The sequence below is a fragment of the Anabas testudineus genome, chromosome 21 (assembly GCF_900324465.2).
Source record: "Anabas testudineus chromosome 21, fAnaTes1.2, whole genome shotgun sequence".
NCBI classification, from domain to species: domain Eukaryota; kingdom Metazoa; phylum Chordata; class Actinopteri; order Anabantiformes; family Anabantidae; genus Anabas; species Anabas testudineus.
The window spans coordinates 14,431,156-14,453,051 of record NC_046629.1 but is presented as its reverse complement, the minus strand read 5'-3'; the positions used below and the strand labels follow the sequence as shown (position 1 = coordinate 14,453,051).

At 42.0% G+C, this 21,896-nt stretch overlaps 1 protein-coding gene across 2 annotated transcripts in view; it reads left to right on the top strand.

The window, feature by feature from the left end:
* Positions 1–18,385, top strand: part of LOC113172639 (protein FAM126B) — a 36,432-nt gene extending 18,047 nt beyond the window's left edge. Inside the window, exons 5-14 of one of the 2 annotated variants that reach the window (XM_026375620.1) lie at positions 30–131; positions 1,515–1,694; positions 3,631–3,711; positions 5,670–5,785; positions 7,268–7,363; positions 9,157–9,273; positions 10,924–11,011; positions 11,220–11,376; positions 12,091–12,282; positions 14,697–18,385. In XM_026375620.1, the coding sequence (XP_026231405.1) occupies positions 30–131; positions 1,515–1,694; positions 3,631–3,711; positions 5,670–5,785; positions 7,268–7,363; positions 9,157–9,273; positions 10,924–11,011; positions 11,220–11,376; positions 12,091–12,282; positions 14,697–15,358 (1,791 nt within the window). In that variant the 3' untranslated portion in view covers positions 15,359–18,385. The remainder of the gene's footprint in view (positions 1–29; positions 132–1,514; positions 1,695–3,630; positions 3,712–5,669; positions 5,786–7,267; positions 7,364–9,156; positions 9,274–10,923; positions 11,012–11,219; positions 11,377–12,090; positions 12,283–14,696) is intronic. The other variant, XM_026375621.1, reaches the window with a different exon arrangement.
* The last annotated feature ends 3,511 nt before the right edge of the window (positions 18,386–21,896 follow it).

Here is a 21,896-nt window from a genome sequence, read left to right as displayed (position 1 = left end):
TCAGCCAACCATTCTTTTCCTCCCATCAGTCTTTACCAGAAACCCACATCCCCAGCTACGCCGGCAGCCTTCATCTAAAGAAGTCTCTGGTATCGGCACTCTACAGAGTAATCCAAGACCCCAACAGCGAGGTGAGACGCAGAGGGCGAACACCCACATGCAGGGATTCCCCAGTATGATGTTGCTCAAGCAAATATGTTGCTTGTGACTCACATGATATGGTTTCAGTTGGAAATGAGCAAGAAGCCGACGCACAGCTGTGGCTGCAGGGTAAATGTGCCACCAAAACACAAGCGCACGGCATTGTGGGAGAGTGTGATAGACAGGCACAGTGGCACTGCCAGCTACGTTACCTGTAGCTGGCACACAGTGTTCCCTCACTATACACACACACACACACACACACACACACACATTCAGAGCACTCTGACTGGAACATCTGCTGCCCGCAATGAAGAAGCTGCATACGTAGTCAGAGATGGAAACACTGATACCATACTATGTATGAACAACCTAAGTCACAGACTCATACGCACTCTGTAGTGCGACACTAAGGCATTCCACTGGTAATGTGCAAGTATTTCCTACACCAGGAGGGCTAAACTATTATTTTTTTTCTCCTCTTTAAAGGACATAATGACACAATTTTTGAGCAAAGGCCTGGGGTGCTCAATGAGACGGGACTTTAATTTCACTCTAATGACACAGTTGGTGCCTCCATTTCTCTTTTCTCTGCTCTTTCATGGTCGAATCTTGGTGTCAAGCAACCGGGGATATAAATTCCATTACTGCTGTCAGTCTGACTGCACAATCCCATTAATGATTGGACAAGCAATCCAGGAAGTGAGAGCATGTAAATGTGCGTGCGAGTTGGAGAGGATTGTGAAGCATACTTGACTGTTGCATGTTAAGGTTGTTTTTTGTTTGTTTGTTTGTTTTTTGGCTGATGACAGGGAGGGCCAGATGCCTTACCAAATGTGTTAATAAGTTGTCACTTATTTCACAGTTGGCCACAGTGCAGCACACAGAGGCGGAGTAATGCTGTGTGGGCACTCAGTCCTCTGACCACTGGACAGTATAAACACACTGGCTCTGCTGCTGCTGCTGGCTGCCCTGAGACTACATCTGACCAGACTTTCATTGTAGTGATTTATCCCCTCTGCTCCTATGCACCTCCCTCTACTAATGGGCAGCAAACATTTTTCTCCATCTGTCCGTTCTACCATGTTACAGCTGGGTGGCATCCATTCGTGTTTTGAAACGAGAGCTGTGGAGCAAAGATACTGTCACGCTCTCTTCCTGATGCCTGTTCAGAAAGACTGTCACTAGTTAGACTGTCATAACTGGAACAGATAAAAATAAAATGTAGGCCTGCAGAGTGGTGGTATAAATGACTTAGACTTTACATTTTATATTAAGTTTATATTCTAATCTTAGTAGAACCTTAGTGAGTATTTGAGTATGGTGTCAGTGGTGTGCTAATTAGCATTCACTTATTTCCTCCTTCAATCCAGCTGCTGGAGCCTGTGTGCCACCAGCTATTCGAGCTTTACCGGAGCTCTGAAGATCGCCTGCGACGCTTCACCCTGCAGTTCCTGCCTGAGCTGGTGTGGGTATATCTGCGCATCACGGCCAGCAGGGATCGCCAGAGCAATGGCTGCATCGAGGCCCTCCTCCTGGGCATCTATAACCTGGTGGGTGTGAAGGGGGGTGGTGATGAGATGGGCAAAGTTGGGCCGTTTTATAGAAAATAGACTCAGCCCTATGATTTCCAAACATTCTAGCTGTGAGATATACTTTTGCATCTTTTTTGCATCCATATTTTAATGTGATCAAGTGGTTAGCAAGAGAGATGCAAAGTAACACCAGCAGAAAGGCTGTCCTAAAGGAGCTTTTGACTTAAAACAAGTGAAGGATCAGAGGTATATGAACATCTGTTGCAAAATTGTCCATTAGTTGGACAGTTGGTGCATTTTTTAGACAGTGACTGTGTGCCGTGTCAAGATAAGTCCTTTAGAGAAACTGTGAATGCTCTGTAATAGACCCTAACAGAGGAACATAGCTATTAGTATCAGTGTCCCAATTCCTCAAATACATGGTCTCTAAATGCTCAACTCTGTCCTAAACTCTGCCTGCATTATTATTATATACTAGTTTAAAGAAGACATATTTACTATTGTTTGAAAACGGCTGTACTTTTCTTAACAACATGCCTGGTTTGTTTTTACAACCATGAAGGTGCCTATGAATAGATCTTAGTGTGGGAAAAAAAAACATATGCAAATCACTGGTTATCTTTTAGACCTAATACAGGTGGAGCATTAGTCGGGCTGCTTGTCTGTTGACAAGAAAGACAATCCACAGGGAAAAGCCTGGTTAATGGATAGACCCGGGTTAGATTGCATCACCAGGAAACACCCTCAGGGAAATGGGCTAAGAGCTGGAGTATTGATAGAAAGAGATGCATGTCAACTGGCATGGCTAAAGGTATATCCATGCATAATTTATCCCTGTGTCTATACCACTCTGCGCACACACACACACACATGCACGCACATACACACTGTATGTACACCTAACACTGTGTTGCCAATGGTCACTGCTGACTGAGCTCTGATAAACAGCTTTGCTCTCAACAAGCCCATCAGATATTCAGAGATATACTGCTATCCAGTGAAGGGCAGAGCAAGGCCTGAACCAACCCCGAACCAGCAGTATGCTGAATGTCAGGGAATGGGAGATAAAAGGGATAAAAGCCTTTTTGATACCACATTCCAAAACCTAGATAATGGAAGGTTAGATGGATGGATAAACTGATATTCATTGCATGTATATACTTGCAGTGACCTCACACAGCTGAAAATATGCAGTAAATATGACCACTGTGATAAGAAAAAGGAAATTTGTTAAAGTACATTGATCCATATTTAGTATTATATCAAACTCCCCCACTTTCCACATCTGTCAAAAATATAGTAGGTAGGTAGAAATAGATGTAAAACTGTAAAGACTGATTATTTTTACAACACTCAATCAGTTAACAAGGTCTCCCATGCTCACATATGGTAGAAATAATTGGTTTGTTGACTCGAACACAGCACTTGGATTCTACTCAGCAGCATATAATTGGTTTGCAGAGCAAAGTAGGAGTAACAGGTGCTCTCTGCCAAATGAAAAATGCTCAGCTGTATTTCTCTGTAAATGCTCTTGATTATCATTTTGTCTGTGATTGAGACTGGTGCAGATAATCAGGCATTACCTTTTTTTTTTTTTAAATGGCATCATTTGCTGGGACACGTTCATCTTTGTGTTGTGTATCACTGTGTGAAATTGGAATTGAGTGCCGAGGGTCCTGGCAATGACATTTAATCTGTCAGAGTCAATAACATGTACCGGCAGAGAAAGAGACAGTGGCGTGTGCAGCAGTTGTTAATTGTCTGCTGTTAAATGTTATCACCCAGTCCTGAGAGAAGAGCTAAACTGAGTGAGTTTGAAATCTGAATGTGACGTTTACCAAGTCAAATCAGTGTAATTCAGAATCGTGCACCAGGCTGTTAACTATTTTCCATCCCCTCACTGACACTGCATTTCTGTCATCACCTCCCTCCTCTTTTCTCCCCGGTTTTGCAGGAGATCGTGGACAAAGACGGCAACAGCAAACTCCTTTCCTTTACAATCCCATCTCTGTCCAAACCATCAATATATCATGAGGTAAGAAGCTCCTCGGTCGTCTCAGCCAATGTTTGTTCCTACACCTCTCTTCTCAGAGGTGTAGTCACTTTTTACTCTACTGTTTATTCTTTCTGCCTCTTTTAACATTTTTGCTGCATCCTCGTACTCATCTCTCTTTCTTTGCCTCTTCTCCTCTACTCTCTGACCATGGGAGTTGGGGGGAGACTTAATTTAAGTGGCCATTTGGAAGTTGACACCTCCTCAGTGTCCAAGGCTGTGATGCATTTTCATTAACCTCCTCTCCAGGGCTGATCCATTTCTGTCTGTTAAGGTGTCATAACGCTTGCAGCTTCAGAACCGCGGGGGTTATTCACAAAGTTACTTCTATCACCTTTTGTGCATACAAAAGCTCTGCTCTAAATATCTTTCAGGAAATATTGTCTCACTAACGACGGGCTCTTCACCTTTCATTTGGTTATTGTCATTTAGTTTTGACCGTACTGATACCTTCCCTGTCTGTTCTGGTTTTTGTTAGTTCAGATTTGAAAGAAAAAAACTAATCAAGCTATATCAAGTTTGCACTTCTCTGTCTGAGTTGTTGTTTGTTTTGTTTTTGTTTTTTGTTTTTTTTTTTGTTTTTGTTTTTTGTTTTTTTTGAAAGCAGGAAGCTTTTAACTTTAGTATTCACTGAGCTTTAGTTGTGCTCTCTGGCATGCTGGGTTTGTGTCTCCTACGACCCCCCCAAACCTCTGACCTGACTGCTAAAACAGAGCACAGTATTGATATTTGTGTTGAGTTAGAATTCATTAGCAAGGTGTTCAACAAGACATGCTGACCTTGGACTATTTACTAGGGGCAGAAAGACGCAGGGTCTCTTTGGCCATTGTTCAGGCTTTTTTTTTTTTTTCTGCTACCCAGAGCACAGCAAAGAGTACGCAGTGTAATTTCCTACAGTACAGGGTTCTCAGTATGTGTGTTGATATGTTGATGGGACTACAGCGTGTGGTGTGCACTAGGGGCAATTTATCGCAGTAATTACAAGCTTGAGAGGCTCTTCTCTCCTTTCTGAGAGAATGAAGAAAACATGAAGGCAGGAGGAGGGCTGTGTGTGTGTATGTGTGTGTATGTGTATGTGTGTGTGTGTGTGTGTGTGTGTGTCTGTGTGTGTAACGTACCTAACTGGCAACAAGCTTCCTGGCTGTAGTATGGCTTTGCACATCACATGACCTTATCCCAAGCCCTTCAGCATTAGCATTCTCTCCAGTCTTTCTTCTTGAATTAATCCATCCTCCCCTCCTTCTCTGCTCAGAGTCACCTTAGATACTTAGAACCAAATATCAATTCAATTTAGAGTTGCTAGGATAATGTGACTTGTGACATATTGCCACTTGAACAAAGAATTTAGGTTTTCAGGTGATCTACGTTGTATTATGTTATAGGTGGTGATTCTTATGTCAAAAGAGGTGGCTCAGCTGCACTGAAACACTGCAGGGAACCCTGACCTGTCAGTATACAGGTGTTCAGAAGCATTATAAGAAACTGGATAGGCTCAAACTGAAACATGGATTAAGTATTGTAAGGGACTATTACATTGTTGCATGAAGCAATTTATAACAGAAAATTGTAACAGATACATTATATTCTAGTGGAGATTGCATCGTCAATAATTTATCAACTGACAAGTTTAAAAATCAGTTTTAAATTTGGAAACCAGTCAAGAGGGCCAAAAGGAACATGTCCAGTGCTGCTAGTTGCAGTGGTCCAGTCAAAGTTGAGAGTTTGGCAGAGATCCAGCAGTAATTGAATGTCTCTGTAATAGAATGTGAACACTAATCAGTTTTCCATCATAGCACAGCAAAAAAAACCCTGTTTGTCAATCAACAGCTTGAAGGGCACATTGACTTGTTTACACTTGTTAACTCGCACCGTCCTCACTGCCAGTTTACTAGCATGTTGTAAAAGTGTTTTTCTTTGTGTGTGTGTGTGTGTGTGTGTAGCCTTCAAGCCTGGGGTCCATGGCATTGACAGAGGGGGCTCTCTGTCAACATGACCTGATCAGAGTGGTGTACAGTGGCCTCCACCCTCAGAGAGAGACCTTCACAGCTCAGAACAGGTACAAATCATTTGACACGTAGTATAAATGTCTAAACTGAGGTTGCGGCAGTTTAGAGACATTGGGTGAAATCCGGCCTGTTCAGTTAGTTACCAGACCAGATGAAACCTTGTTGCTTTTGGGACACAGAGAATGAGCAACAACGTAGACAACAACATTTGCGTCGCTCATGTCATCGTCCTCTTATTTTTTTATATTTGATATTATTTGTATTTTTTTATCACAGTTTTATTTTACCTCCTTCTAATCAATCACTGTAAGATGAAAAATACTTTCTACCTCTGCACAGACTCTGTGGGCCTGAAAGCTTTTTTGGCTCCCACTTTTCTCTGCCACTGTGGATGAATGATAATCTTAGCATAATAATGAAGAGTGCTGGAATCATGCCACAAAATGTTTTTTTTTTTTATTATTATTATGCACTTTGTACATGTGTTTGTTTACAGTGACACACACAGACACATCTGAACTAGGAGAGATGAGATTGTGAGGTCCTCACAGATCAAACTGATTCATTCTAGGTGTCGCATGTCCCTGCAGCTACAATGAACAAAGAGCATCGCAAATATACTGAATGAAATTCAGGAAGGCACGTCCTCATAGCTTATCTGGAAATCCATTTGTATGAGCCGGCACATCTCAGGAGCTCTGGGCTTACTTCTCATAAACACTATTTCAGCTTGAAAGCACTTCCCGGGCATCCTACCATTGTTATCTATGATGCTGTAACTACAATGCTGTGTGCATATAGTGCATCCAAAAAAGACTTTCCTAATTCATCTCTATACAACGCAGCATTCCCAAGTATCTGCAGTTTGTCACAAATCGACTCAAATGCAATATTTCTTTTGGCTTCAGATATATAGGCAGCTTAGTTCTTGTAGTTTTTCTACAGTAGGTAGATTTTTAAAAGCTCAATGAACATTGCGGGTTATCAGTAGTCTGGTTTAAACAGTAACAGTTAATGATGGATTTTATAAAGAGGTGCACTTTGCACCTAAGTAACAGTTGAATCGTATTGATGTCAATTGATTAGATTACAGTACACTGATTTCAGGAGCATGATCTATATGTCATTCTAAATTGGTAGTGTATGCCTTTTAAACAACTGCGTAACAGGTGTTGAGTTCTACAGTACAAGTGATTTACCTGATAATACTGTGTGGTGTGTGATGAGTTTAGAGTTTCAAGATGGTAACTGTACTATCTCCATGCAGTATTGTAGCACACAATAAGCAAAGCTGCTTAGGTAAGCACTTTGCTTACTAGAGTTCATAGTTCACAAATTTGATAAATTGCTTGATCAACTCCATATGATTGATGTGTCACAAAGAAAAGGTGGGTTTGAATGTGTCGGTCGAGGTTAAATTGATTTCAGATTAAAACCGATTTAACATTTCTTCTCTGTCTTAACATTGGAGTCTAATAAGAGTTTGTATTAATGCAATTATTTCCCTCTAACACTGCCCTTTGTGGTTGTAGGTTTGAAGTGCTGTGTTTCCTCATGCTCTGCTACAACTCTGCTGTGGTCTACATGCCCCTTTCGTCCTATCAATCAGTCTGCAGAATGAGCTCACGGTGAGAAAAATGCATGTGTGGCTTTTTGTTTTTTTCTTTCCACATACAGTTTTGTCCTTTCTCTCCGTCGATAACCATCATCGAAATTTAGGATTAAATCCTCCTCCTCCTCCTCCCTGTACCCATACACTCTGACCTTGATACTGACCTGCGTCTTTGCAGGAGGTTTTGATAAGTGCACTTTAATTAGGAACCAGATTTCTGTTATTGGCCCAAAAAAATAAGCATCAGTCCTGGGCACATGCCTAACTTACTCTGTCTTGGAAACTCCGAGATGCCCTGGAGTTACAAGAAAGATCAATGTGAAATTCACAGTATGAGGATCTGTAGTTGAGCCACTGCCTAGTGATTGTTTCACAGCAGCATGCAGATGTTTCAGGATGTGAGGACTTCCCCGCTGCGAGTGAGCAGACAGTGCCTGAAGCAGGCTCCGTCTAGACAGACGGCAAACTGTGACTGTGAAGATTTCAGAGCACGAGAACAATGCTCTCTTTGAGTTTAGCTTCACAATACGGACCCTGAAAACAGCCTCATCCAACCTTTCCTGACCTGTATCGATGTAGAGTAGATAGAATTTGGCTCCTCTAGCTCACAATTTGATATGTTCCCTCTTCGTTTAGATCTTCCTTCCTCATCTCCTGTCTGGTCTCTGCTATGTCCTGCAGAGGTTAGAGGCCATGCAGAGACACCCCTGTGGGCTTACAAACTTTGAACTACATGTGCAATGTTTGCAATGGCAGTACCAGACCTGATCGCCCTTGTTGCAAGTGACAGTGGCACCTGATTCAGTGTAAACAGACAGGTCTAATGACAACAACAAAAAACACTGAAATAGCATGACGGGGAGTCAGTTAACAGCTCCTCTGTTTGTCAGAGGAGCTGGAGTGAGGAAGAGGAGGTGGTCTTATTTGCTTATTGAGTAAAAATATAAGTAATAACATATTTGTCGTACATTGTTTTTATTCTATTAACTACGGGTCCCAGTAGCTTTGTCTTCATGTTTGCAGTTTCACACCAAATCTCCCACTCATCATTCTCAGTTTTACACCTGAATCACTTCCTTATAGGTGACAGTGAAATAGTCCATTTATAGTCTGGACACAGAGGGTGGGGTATACTGAGATACTCCATAAGCACCATACTCCATAATCACCATAAGTCTCCGTCACAAGACATTGAACAGTGTGAAGACGACTGCACAGAGGCTGGGTTCATCAGTAGACATGTACAGCGCCAGAGGAGCATGTCCGGCAGTATTTTTTTAAGAAACTGCTCTCAGCAAATTGAGTTCAATTGACTTTCTATTTGCAATGCTCTCTTATTTTTCTTAGCTGTCCTCTGATACACATACATCGTGGTCCAATCACCACATGTAAGCATGGCTGAGGGTTGCACACTTGCATGGTTTATTTTGATTAGCCTTTCCCAACTTATGTTAAGCCTCACCAATAGCAACGTTCTTCACCACCAAGACCAGTGAAGTGTTGTAAAGACAAGTTGGAGACTCTTCCCAAAGTCACAAACAATACTTCTTTTCTCTTTCTATTTCTTACTGTGAAACATTACCACCAGTAATATTATTAAAATGTTCAATCCACAATTACATTGTATTTAAAAATTGTTCAAAACACAGCTACTTGCCGAAGCTCCTAATGTTCCTTAAGTACACATTAAAATATCTCCAATCTTTTTATTTCCTCCTAAACCACTTCCTTTTGTGTGTGCTTGATTCAGTACGTCTTTACTCACCTTACTGATGTAACTGTGTGTGTGTGTGTGTGTTCCCAACTCAGGTTGTGTGTATGTGGCTTCCCTCGGCAGCAGCAGAAGCTCTGGAGGGAACCGTGCAACCGCGTGCTACTAGACCCCGAATTCATGGTGCAGATGCTGACTGCTGTTTATCACGCTATGTATGTATCTTTGTTGCTGAAATAACGAGTTGTGTCCATATGCGTGCTTATATTCTCACCCAGCAGCTTATTTGAAGTTTTGTTTTTGACCACAGAAATATTATTCTGTAGAGAATGAAAAGTTGCGCTACCAAGGACAGAAGCTCTCTACTGTATAGACCGATTACATCAAGAGTACATTGTGGAGGCAGGTGATTTCATCCCCGGTGAGGACAGTCATTGCAAAGCAGATTATAGCTCCACAATGGCAGCTTGTCCTCAGAGATGGATCCCCTGATACGGTAGTGACTGAAGTCACTGCTGCTAAGGATGATGTAGCAAGGAGAGCAGGAGAGAATGAGTATGCATTCTGCTTTATCGACCACATGAGGCTACACAGCAGCAATCAGGAGATTGGAGCAGTCACTGCTGCTGGGAGAAAAAAAAACTGAGTGTGTATGTGTGAGAAGGAATAATAGCCTTTTTAGTAATCCCTACCATAGTTCACCCTGGTTCCAGCTGGAGCTTTCATATTCACCCTTGGTGCGAACAGGAGCACGTGAAGAGCAGATCAACATGAATCCAGAGGTCCATACTAGTACTGTAGAGAGACCTTGGAACTTGCCGAGGACAGTCTAGGATTTAGGTTAATATGTCCGCTAATGCTACAGCACTGTAATGCCACAGGAAGAGAGAAAGGGAGCAGTGTGCAGGGATATTAGAATATCAAATCAGGATTAATATATCTTTTGGAGTTATTGTCTTAAGCCTTCACAACATCAGAGAACCCGTTTTACCTGCCCATTCATCCCCTTTCTTTTCATCTCGAGTATAAAGGGATCCCAACGCATTATTCCGTGGCTGTGTGGTTGTTGCATGTGCAGGACCAGATAAAAGAGAGTTCAGACGTGCAGTTATACGTAATGTATTTATTTATTTATTCATACCGTTCTTCTCATCCCTCTTGGCTGAATATGGGGGATGTGGCATAATCTTAGCTAAAGACAGCTCTGTTTTTTATTAAAGGGACAGATGATTCAAAGAAGTTACCATTCGCATGCATCGTATGAATGTAATTACTGTTTTTTTTTTTTTTCTTTACAACACATAGTGATCTTTATGCATAGCAAGCAATGTACTGCTTCATGAGCACTATATCGGCTTGTGCAGTATAATTAATCTTCTTTTGCATATTACATAATTGGGCTGGATCTTCATAAATATGCATCAGTATACATTGTGTTATTTCCAAATGATTGTTGCTCTGTTTATTATTTGTTCCTTTTAGATTAATTACACATGCCGCACATATTCAGATGTAAGATTTTTTTATTACCTTGTGCATTTTCAAACACTTTCACTTCATTAAGCTCTCTTTCTGTGTTCTACTTTACTTTACCTACTTCAAAAAAGGTTGGAAACAAGTTTAACAGACAACAGTGAAGCGAATAATGACGGAGACGTTTAATCACTCACTGAACATGTGCCAAACTCCTCCTTCCCTCGCTCGCCGTAGCTGCAGGTGTTACTAAATGTCTAATAATATTTCAGAGCAATGTGACTCAGACATCAAGGCATCTTGTCAGACGCGCCTGTTCACTCAAGTAAGACATCATTAAGATGCATGTGTGAGGTGACGTGTGCATTTGTGTTTTGTTTTCTGATGCACAGATACAATGGAGAGTGGGAGATGGGACGGGAAGCTCTGGAGGACATTCTGTACAGAGCTCAGCTGGAGCTTTACTCCCAGCCTCTTCTGGTAAGATCAAAAGTAGCATGTGTGTGCATGTTGTTAATTACATACTGAGCTGCCATGTTTTGCATAAATCGCTGCAGATTCTGTGCAGTTTTTAAAATCCGTTATTGTAGCAAAATTAGCTCATGACTGCGCTTTAAATCTTGTCCTGTCCTGGTTTAGTCATTTGAGTGTATATTGATTGTGCATGTGTGTATTTTATCTACTCAAGCTGGGGAACGCCATGAAGAACTCGCTGCCAGAAAGCGCCCCCGATGAACCACGGGGACGCAAGGTGCTCCAGGTGGAGGTGACACCCACCATCAGCCGCATCTCTATCTCAGCCATCACCACCGCCTCCATCCGGCGTCACCGCTGGAAGAGAGAGGGTAAGATTGAAAAAATCTGCCTTCTTGCCCTGCAACATGCAGCTAAGTGAAACATGCCACAGGAGACATTTGAGTAGATGTGACAGCACAGTAGATCCATCACAATTTAATTTGTCATCCTTGTTCATTTAGCACCTCAAGGTAGACTGGGCAGGAACGTTGTGCAAGAAGTGTTTTCAGTGTTTGAGTGTTCAGTTAACCTTACAAGCTGTTACTTTTTTTTTTTTTTTTTTTTGATCTGCGAAAGTCCACAAGAGGGAACTGTTTGGTGAGAAAATTACTTTTGTGATGTTTGTCCTTAGCAGTGAGAAGGAAAGCTGTTTTCTGTACAACCCAGTCACACCATTGGCATCATCCAGATGGTGTTTCATGTTTGTTATTGTGCAGAGCTTGTGCTACTCACTGCTCCTTATTGCTCTTTTGCTTGTGTTGTCTATTAAGTGTGTGTTGTGCTTCGGATCATCAGTTAAAATTTGTTGGCTCAAGAGGAGCTCTTGACAAAATGGTGCCTATAGATTCTGCTGATTAAATTTTACCCAGGAGAATGGCTATTAATCGGCATTTCATATTTTTCCACTTCCTTTTTTGCTGTATTTTGTAATTTACACATGACCACTGTTAGGCCTGCTGTGCCAGCTGTGCTGAGGCCCAATATGGTTGAGGCTTGCTGCCACTAAAGAAACACATTTCCCCATCTGTGTTGTTGACTCCCAGATTGTTTTGACTACTCAACCGAAGCAGAGTTGAGCCTCACCGTCAATACTCCTAGCCTCGCCCAGCACCACCACCACCACCACCACCACCACCACCACACTCCCTGGGATGCAGCAGCCAAAGAGGAGAGGAGGGCTCACAGCCACCACAGCAGCAGCAGCAGCAGCATCATTCCCCCCATCACACTTGAGGGTAGGGGACAGGGGCGGACACTCTCACAGCAGAGAGCATCTCAGGAGGAAGTGCCCTTTCAGTCTGTATCCTCCCAACCCACCTCCTCCTACCCCTCCTCGACTTGAGAGGGTTTAATCTGCTGTTCCCATTTTGGCTGCCTCTTCACTTCCCCAGAGTATACTAACTCATCCAGTTTATAAGACCCTCAGCCAACAACCCCTCTACTAGCAGACCACTGCTATCTTTCATCTCATCCAAGAGTGGAAGAGTCGCCTATTCCGGGTTTAAAGGAAGAGTGGCCAGTGGCCATTTTGCATGGGCCTGTCATATCCCTTCTTTTTCCTCACCATGCCTCCGGTCTACTTTAGACTGCTGCCCTTGTCACTCACTGAGCATGTTCAGTGCCCAGCCTGCAGCTTGACCTTTTACTCTGCGCTTTCTTGACTTTCCATGTCCTTTAATTGGGTTTGTGGATTAATTTTTTTCTTTAAAAAAAACACATCCGTTTAACAAAACTGCCACAGTGTTACCAACATCTTGTTCCTGTACTGCCCCACAGTTTTTGGCAGCACCATATATTTGGGTCACTCAGGACAGCAGTCATTCTGCAGGAAGAGGCCATTAAGTTTGTGTTATTTATTCAGTCCAGCAGCATTATTATATGGTAATGTTTTGCCCTGCCATATTACATGTCTTTTTCTTCAGCTCAGTGAGTGGGAATGAGCCATTCATCATGCATGTGCATGCTACAGCAAGCTTCGATAATTTCAGCTAAAACATGAAACCCTCAAACTTTTTAAAATTTTAAACGATGAGGCCAAATGAACAGACGGAACGTTAAAAAAAACAAACAAACTATGCTGCATAGGAGCTATTTATGAGCCATTTTGTCTTGTTGAATGTGTGCTCATTTCCACATGTGGTCTCAAAACACCATTCGGATTCCTGTAAAATGACCGAAGATCACCTCATTCCCTGGATTGACAGTCAGTGTTTGTCTGTGCGCCATCTCGTCTTTTTCCCTAACATATATATCTTTTGATAAACTTGATACATCTGAGGTGACAGAATCCAGAAAGGTGTTGAAATTGCATTTACGTACTTTGCATTTACCACAAAATACCACACAGCTCTTTGTTATATTGCAGCCAACTACTGAAAACCAGTAGCTACAAATGCACCACATATGTAAATAAGGATTAAATAAAACGGTGTTTTAGCATGTTTTAGCATGCTAAAACACTGGCATACACACTTTAGTTGCAGCTATGTTTTTGAAATTTCAGAGCTTTTTGCTCTAGATTTGGATCTGGGTTGGCTTTGCCTTGCAGACTGGTCCACTTAGCCTAGTGGGCTGTCAGCTCTGACTGGACTGCTGTTGATCTGATGAGGTGTACGGACTTGCCTCAGTGCTCTCCACGGGCTTGTCTCCGCCGGTCGACCATGTGACCACTGGGTCAGTGTTGCAGGAGAAACGAGGAATGGGGCAGGAGAGCATGTGTCTTCTCCTCATGTTATGTGCATGTCAGTCCAGACCTCTTCTTCTCGGTTTCCCCATTTCTTTTCTGGTACTGCCCGTGGTTCCCTAGTGTCAGTTGCCAGTTCTGCTTGTCCCAGCGATGCATGACGGAGACAGACAACTGATCCTGTCTCTTCTTTTAACAGGATGTACCCTACATACTGTATGTCAATAACATGCTTTTTCTTAACTCAATGTATCTTTTTCCCTTTCAGCTTTCAATCAATAAGGTCATAAATGGACTAAAATTTTTTTATTCTTCAGATGTCTTCATGTTGGAATCCTAACAAATTATCAGCAGATATTTATTGTTGACATTTAAAATATATTAAAATGACTTATTTAACTAAGCAAGCTTTGCACACTTACTGTATCAGGCAGGTTTTAGAACTCACGCCCTTCCTAAGCAGACAGATAATCCAATTTTTGTCGATCTGAATTACATCAGATGACCAAGAGCTCAAGGTCACTGTGTACTGTATTGAACCGTACTTCGGTTTGGTGCATAATGACTGAGCTAATGAAGCTGCATGCCCTGTCGAGTGGGTGTGTGTGTGTGTGTGTCTTAGAATTTAGTCAGCTAATTTATTCAACATTATTTATACACGCTCTAATCATTATTGTTCTTATTCCTCAGATTAATTAGAGTTTGTCACAGGGCTGCTGACATCAGTGTTAACAACAATCAGCAGCAAAGCTTTTGACCTTTCTGTGGATTAATAGATTTAAATTACTTAAATGTTGGAATGTGCTCAATTTGGTACAGTACAGTACTATTAGTGATTAGCTTCTGAGGTTGCAGGTGCTCTGTCAGGGTATAACAATGAATGAATATATATGCCTGACCTTGCTCACTTTTCTGTTTGTCTATCATGTTTTCTTTCTGTGTATGTCGGCTCATGCTCTTGTTCAGATGCTGATGGTATGAGTGGTGGAGAGGATTCCTTCAACATCAACGACCCAGATGAGGGTTTCTCCTCCGGGGCGTCAAACAGCAGCCAGCCCAGTGGCACAAAGGCAGGTGTCAGTGTCAGGCCGAGGGGTAGCAGCCTGAACAGCAGCAGCAGCAGCATCAAGAAAGCCATCACGGCCCGGCTGTCTCGGGACAAGGAGAGAGAGCGGGAAAAGGAGAAGGAGCGAGAGAGGGAGGCAGATAAGCAGGCGGAATTGTCAGCAGAACACCAGGCTGCTGTGAAGAGGTATCACCAGAGGCAGCAGTCGCCCCCAACCAGCATCGCCTTGGAAACCATCCAGCTGAGCCCCATAAAGAAGCACCTGAGCTTCCCTGTGGGGCCCACGCTGGTCAGGACTGGCAGCACCTCCTCCAGCAAGTCCTTTGACTGCATGAATTTCAACGTGAACGGAGGTAAGGATGAGCGAGCGGAAGCAGTGGGAGGCTCTGACAAGGAAGGAGGGCTTCCAGCAGGGGGCTCGCACCGCCACTCCGCCATTAGCCTGCAGGAGGAGCACCTCATTAGGCCAGAGGGCACCCAGGAACTCCTATCTCCTGGAGCTCCCCTCACCAAGCAGTCCCGCTCCCCCAGTTTCAACATGCAGATCATATCACAGGTCTAACGTGTAGTGCAGGGCATTGTAGACACAAACACACACACACACACACACACACACACAAAAAATACCTAGAACACACATCCTCATGCAGATGTCTCTGCGACTCTCTACAGTCCTACTATGACAACCTCTGTCTACCTGTCTCTGTTGATGTGTGCGTGTGTGTATGTGTGTATGTGCAGGAAACATCTTCAGATCTCAAGAACTGCGTCTCCACCCTTCTTACATTCATTAAATGTACAATTATGACCTGCGGTCGTCGCTGGTGGGTAGATTCACTGAGACCGTAACAAGAGAACGAGTCGAGCATGTCACTGCATCCTCCCGTCTGACCGAGCTAAGCATTCCACACAGAAACTCTCCTCAGAAGGAGGAAACGTCGAGAGAGAAGTCGGAGCCCTAGCTGCAGGGGAAATATGACATTTCAGATTTTTTTTGAGTTCCTGACTGAATCAGTCAACGTGAATCAGCAATAACCCCATCGCTCATGTGGAGGAGAGCTATTTCTTTCTCTTCATTCCTTCCCCTTTCATTCTCGGGCTCACGTGCAATCGTTCTTGCTGATTATCTTCCTTGTAAATGGCTGTTTTTAATTAGGCAAAAAATATTATTTAAATGTTTTTTTTTTTTTATTACAATCCAAAGAAGGTAGCTTTCTTGTTTTGTTTTTTTCACTTTTCACAATTTTCAGCCCATTACCTTTATTTTATTCTGTATTAATAACAATAATATGATGACGATGATTTGTTCTATAGAAACAAACTTTTAAAATGGAGGTAGAACCAAACTGTAATATATAAAGAATCTGTATTGACCCAAGCTTTTACCTGGACAAATCACTGCTGTGCAGCTACAGGAGAAAAACAATGTCATGTGACTGAATTTAAAAATCTGAAGCTGAAACAACCAGAATTTATAGATGTGCAGATTTGTGTTGGAGGCCAAAGGCAACGGCTGTGTTTCATGCTGGATTGTTATTCTGGCTCAAACTGTTAAATGGGTCCTACCATCTGAAAGTTTGTTTGTCAGTTGGTGCTCAGGGCTGTGGTGTAGTGTCACGGTTGAGTCGGTGGATTACTGCCCTCTGGAGGCCTGCACTGGTCACTCCGCAGCAGCAGTCACTACGACAATCGTCTCGTTTGTGCTCTGATTGGATGCTCATGAAACATTTTGTTCTACCTCATTATGTGTTCACCTGCCACTCAGACACCCGCCTCCCAGTCAGAGGCAGGATTTAAAGACCCCATTTGGTTTGAAACAGGAGAGCTTGGCCAGCTTGGGGGGGGGGAAATATTGAGCGGAGACCGGTATGGTTTGACACAGCATCTATGATGACTGAAGAGTCTGCCTGTGTTCCCACAAGGAGTTATGGGCCTCATGCACAAAGCTGCAAAACAAGAACATGACTGTCTTTATGTTTTCTTTGTGTATCAAACAACAACGTTGAGATTTACCTTATTATTTTAATTTCCCAGAAATGTCCTGCTTATCTTTTGTTTTTTTTGTTTGTTTTTTTTTTTCATTTCATGTAACGATTTTCAAAAGTGCAATTTTTTATCCTTGTGCATGGAGTTGGATCCTCTCTGCTGTTAAATGCCTAGCCTTTTCATAGTGTCCCCTGTCCAGGCTGAGTGATTGAAAGACAGGGTGCTTGTCTGCATGTCTAGTGCCCTACTGAGCGTGAAACAGCCAATGAGCCAAACCCTTGTCTTGTCCTTGTCTTTGCCAGATGTGCCAATACACATCCTCTCCTTAAAGAAAAAAAAATTTTTTTTTTTGCTTGGGTGTCTTAAGTTAAATGCCTCTTATTTCTGCTTACTTGTCTTATTTCAAAGTTAAGGGACAATAAAAGGGATGTTTGGAAGGTATGGCTCCATGTGCCCTTAGACCAGCTTCACCTGTTTTGCCGTGCATCTTCTTTTCACCCGTCACAAGCGTGCGTGATACACTGTACTTTCACAATCATTACTAAGCTGTGCTGTTGGCCGTATAAAGCAGTATATTATGGGTCTATAGATGTACTGTAGATGTCCGCTGTTGTGTTGCATTTCCCATGTCCTGCTCACGTGCTTGTAAAATGAGGATGAATTATGTAATGTATATAAAAGTCAGTTCAGTCTGCAGTGTAAATCCCACACGCTCCTGCTCCTGCTCCTGCTCCTGCTGTGCTGAAAACCTTGGCAGCTGCTACTCCTGGTGTGGAGCGAGTCCTCTCCGTGCTTTAGCCTTAAACATTTCAGGCCAAAAAGCTTTGATTGTCTGCTCTTTGGTCTCACAATGCTCCACCTCCTCAGCCTGTTGGACCAGAGTGCAGAAGAAGAAGAAGAAGAAAAAGAAGGGAGGAGTGAAGCTTGAGTTCAAACTCTCACCTGGTCTGTCTCTGTGCTGTGCGGCTCTCAATGAGCCAGGTTCCCATTTGCTGTATTTTGCTGTGAGTTGAGTAGCACCTTTCACTGTTTTTAAAACTGGTGATGTGTTCGTGTCATTAATATGAGTGCCCCTGACTGAGATTACCAGCAGCCATGTTGGTACTGTATGTTGACTTAGAGTAATCCCTCTCTGTCTGTTGTTATTTGCATGTGATCAGGGTGGGAAATGAACACCAGCCACCAGATGTCAATAAAACTTGGCAGTGGCTTTTTTTTTTTTTTTGCTGAATTACAAGCTCAGAAATCCTAATGAGGTCCACCTACATTTCAAAACAAATCTCCTACAGTGTGGTAAAATGAATCCTCCGACGGCTTCTGCTACTGTGTGGTCAAAGTTCATTTCCCGTCCTGCACGTGATAACTGTGGGCTTTGTTTTCATACAGTATAATGCACTTTAATCCATCCACCTCTCTACTCAAGATAGTTATCGAGATGATATATTATAGATGTGCAAATGTGTATACACTCAATGCAGGGTTTTAGTTTCTATGAAGTAGTACTTCTATGTGATGTCACATCCAACACAATGCTATTTTTGTTAAAGCCTAAGGGTACAGCTCTTTATAATTTTTCTTTTTAAAACCAGAAAAAAAAAAAAAACGTTACAGGGGTCTAGATGGTCTCAGGAGTTTATCAAAAAGCCACATTTTAAAAATGGCAGCACCAAAATTTATGTTCTCGAGGTCAGAATTGATTCTATGCAACATTTCTCCGCCCCCCTCCTTTTTATTTTTTACACTGGCTTTCATTGATCCTTCTCATGTGGGATGGGGCAGATGCATTAAAGCTGATTATTTGTTTTAAGGTGCAAGTCCTCAACAGTATCCCCATGCAGTCATTCTGTTTCAAACACTCTGTTGTGGTGCTACAGAGTGAAGGACCTCTCTCATGTGGGTGAAATAAGAGGACCATCCATTTGTCATCCGACTGCCCTCACAGAGAGAAAGCCACACCTGGACCTTTTGGTGCATGTTGAGCCCATCTGTCAGTTTGCTGCTCTGTGGCTCAAAGACATCAGTTGGTGTATGAGATATAAACAGATTATCAGTGATGAATCTAATCTACCTGCTTCAAGGGAAGCGGCTGTATGATGTGATAACACTGTACTATTGATGTTGTATAAATGGAGAGACTTATTTTAAATCTTGTAAATAAATGTACAAAGGCGAGAGCAAGATAAATATAAAGAAAAAAAACCCCTGAAGATCAGACTGATATGTAGAGAGAAATGATTCTGTATATTGTTGAATAAATATTGTGCCGTAAGGGAATCAGAGTGTCTGTCTGATTTGTGTGTGGAAGTTCTCAGTGTATGACTGAACTCTCGTAACCACAAAAAACACAGCACCAGTTCACTACATCTGGCAAAAAAAAAAGACAGTTCTTGGTGCGAAATAATCAAATGCAACAGAATCAAATCTCTTCTTGCTTTGATTTCTCTGCTACATGATTTAATAAAGCGATGCCTCAAAAATAAGGAAGGACCCTATAATAGCTGATGTGGGTGCCGACATATACTGGTAACGTAAATCTAATTCATTGCTGATGCTGATCCACTACAATTAAATGATGCTTTCAGATACTTTTTGCAGATGTAGACTCTTGTTTAAAAAAAAAAAAATGAATCACCTAATAAATGATGTATTCATTTGAGCCTACGTAAACGTTCACTACGTAAAGTGGTTAAGATCAGCTTTAGCAGCTGCTGTTTTTACTTAACTTGATATCATATATGTCATATATGTCTTTATAGTAACAGAAGTCATTCACTCTTGACCACACAGTTCTACCTGATCAGAGAATCTGAATTATAGCTGCAGCACCACTTACTTGTACTAAGTGTAACTCTTAATAATGAGGCTTATTCACAGTTTGGTCCAGGTCTGTGATGAGACGCCCTTAGTGGTGGTTTTCTGACATCTGGTGGTGGTAATTCAGAGCAACACCTGAACATGATGGAATCATTTTTATGTTTACTTCTTGAGAGTGACTAAAATATAAGTCATCTTCAACACAATTAATATATTCAAAACTTTTATCTTTTAACATGATAGAAAAACTGATAAAACTAAAGGAATTAGTTACATAACACAACATGACATAATAATAACAAAATGCAAATAACAGTCAAATGAAAACATATAAGACTGTATATTAAATAAGAATTAGTAATAATTTACATTAAACTACAATTATAAATAAAAGTTGTTTGTTACTAGTTTGACCTTGTGACCCATGTTATTAAAATAATTAATAATATTAACTAATAAATAAAATTAATACATAGAAAAAAATAAAATGACAAAATTTTTAATTCTAATGTTAATAACAACTTTAATAAAATTTGTCCTATACGTCTACTGAGTCGACCAGTGCTCCATTCAGTAATAAGATCCTTGGTTTATTCCTCTGCAGGTGTCACCTGGCAACAAGTTCTTTAACACCTGACATGAAACAAAGCACTTTCTCCCGACCTCTGCTTGTTGCTGCCGTTTGACCAAGTGAAAGGAGCCACTGACAGTAAAAGGGTAAAGTAAACTATGATAAATCACTTGTAAAGTGTTGTTGTTTTTCTGTTTGCAACATCGGGGAACCGTTCTTCTCTCCATCCTCCAAGAGCTGACAAAGCTGACAGGAATGTGTGGAGGTCTGTGGATGAAATACTCGACTTCCTGCTTGTCTCAGCTCTCATTTAGACGACTGCTTTAAAATTAAGTTGAAATGTTGAGAATAAAGTCGATTTTTCAGGAGTTTCCTTTAACATTATTGATACTTTTACATAACACCTTGTGCAGATGAACCGGTTAGATTTTATTTAAAGATTCTGTTTTAGCAACTTGGAAATTATCTCTCATAAACACAGTGTAGTAACAATGAGGCTAAAGAGATGAGAGAAACCACACAAAGGTGGAGGAGCCAGTGCAAGCTGCAATAGTTTGTAATGAATGGATTTTACCTGCACAAGAAATAATTACACAATCTGATGGTTTGAGTTGCTACACAATGTAGATGAAAACGGCAAAGAAGAACCCAGCACTAATTGGACTACTCCGTCACATCCATTGTCTTATGACGTCTGTTGTCTAGTGACACAAAATGTCATTTTCTGTCTGGTGCAATTCCCTTCTTCTCCTTTAGTTCTACCTGGCTCTCTCGACTCCGCCCACTCACTCACCTGCAGCCACCCTATACCAGCCGGTCAACAGAACTTAATTTAGCAGCTGAACTGATTTATTTTATTTATTTATTTTCCAGAAATGCTACCCAAATCTGGCAACATGGTCCACCCACAGCAGATGATCGAGCAGCTGGAGGGGAATAAATTTGGTCTACAGCAACTGTTTACTCGTTTTAAAAGGGTGAGTGTTGACTTGTGATCAAATGGTGATCATAGTTTAAGGGGCCACCCTGCCCAGCACGTACACCCATCCCATGAGCCGCTCTGCTGAGTGAAAGCTCAGTCAGTCTGTGTGTTTGAAGACACATCACTACAACGGGGAGTTTGGTGGTGGAGTTTTTTGTTGTAGTTGTGTTAGTGGATATTAAACAATAAGTTTGTGGAGCCTGTGAAGCTGACAGAAGAACAAAACAGGGTTCAGTGCTTCTTTTGGCCATAGGGAACGGTTTCAGACACATGGTGAGAAGATATACTTACTGCCCAAAGGACTTTTAGGAGAAACATGAGCAGTGTTTGAAATTGTAAATCATTCAAACAACAGACATGAGGTGTTGATTTTGCATGAGAGAGGAGTCTAAAAATCTTTATATGAATAGTTAATAACTACAGTATTGTGGTGCAACCAATCATTTCAGTCTCCTGATGCACTGATGATGAGCTCCGCTGCTCTTTTTCCTTCTTTTCCTGCTGCTGTCTCAGAATAAGTGTGTTGTGTAATTACTCTGCTCTCAGTAATGCGATAATCGATCCAGAGCTGGTTCCTTTCTGTCTCATCACTGCGAGGTTTAGTTTGGGTTTCAGCAGGCTGCTCAGCTTGAGCTCTCCACTGTGACATCACAGCACCGCCCGCAGAGGCTCCCGTCTCCTCTCACGCTCTCAGTACTCAGCCTGAGGCAGAGCTGTCCAGCGCAGCTACCGCAGAATCCCTTTAGG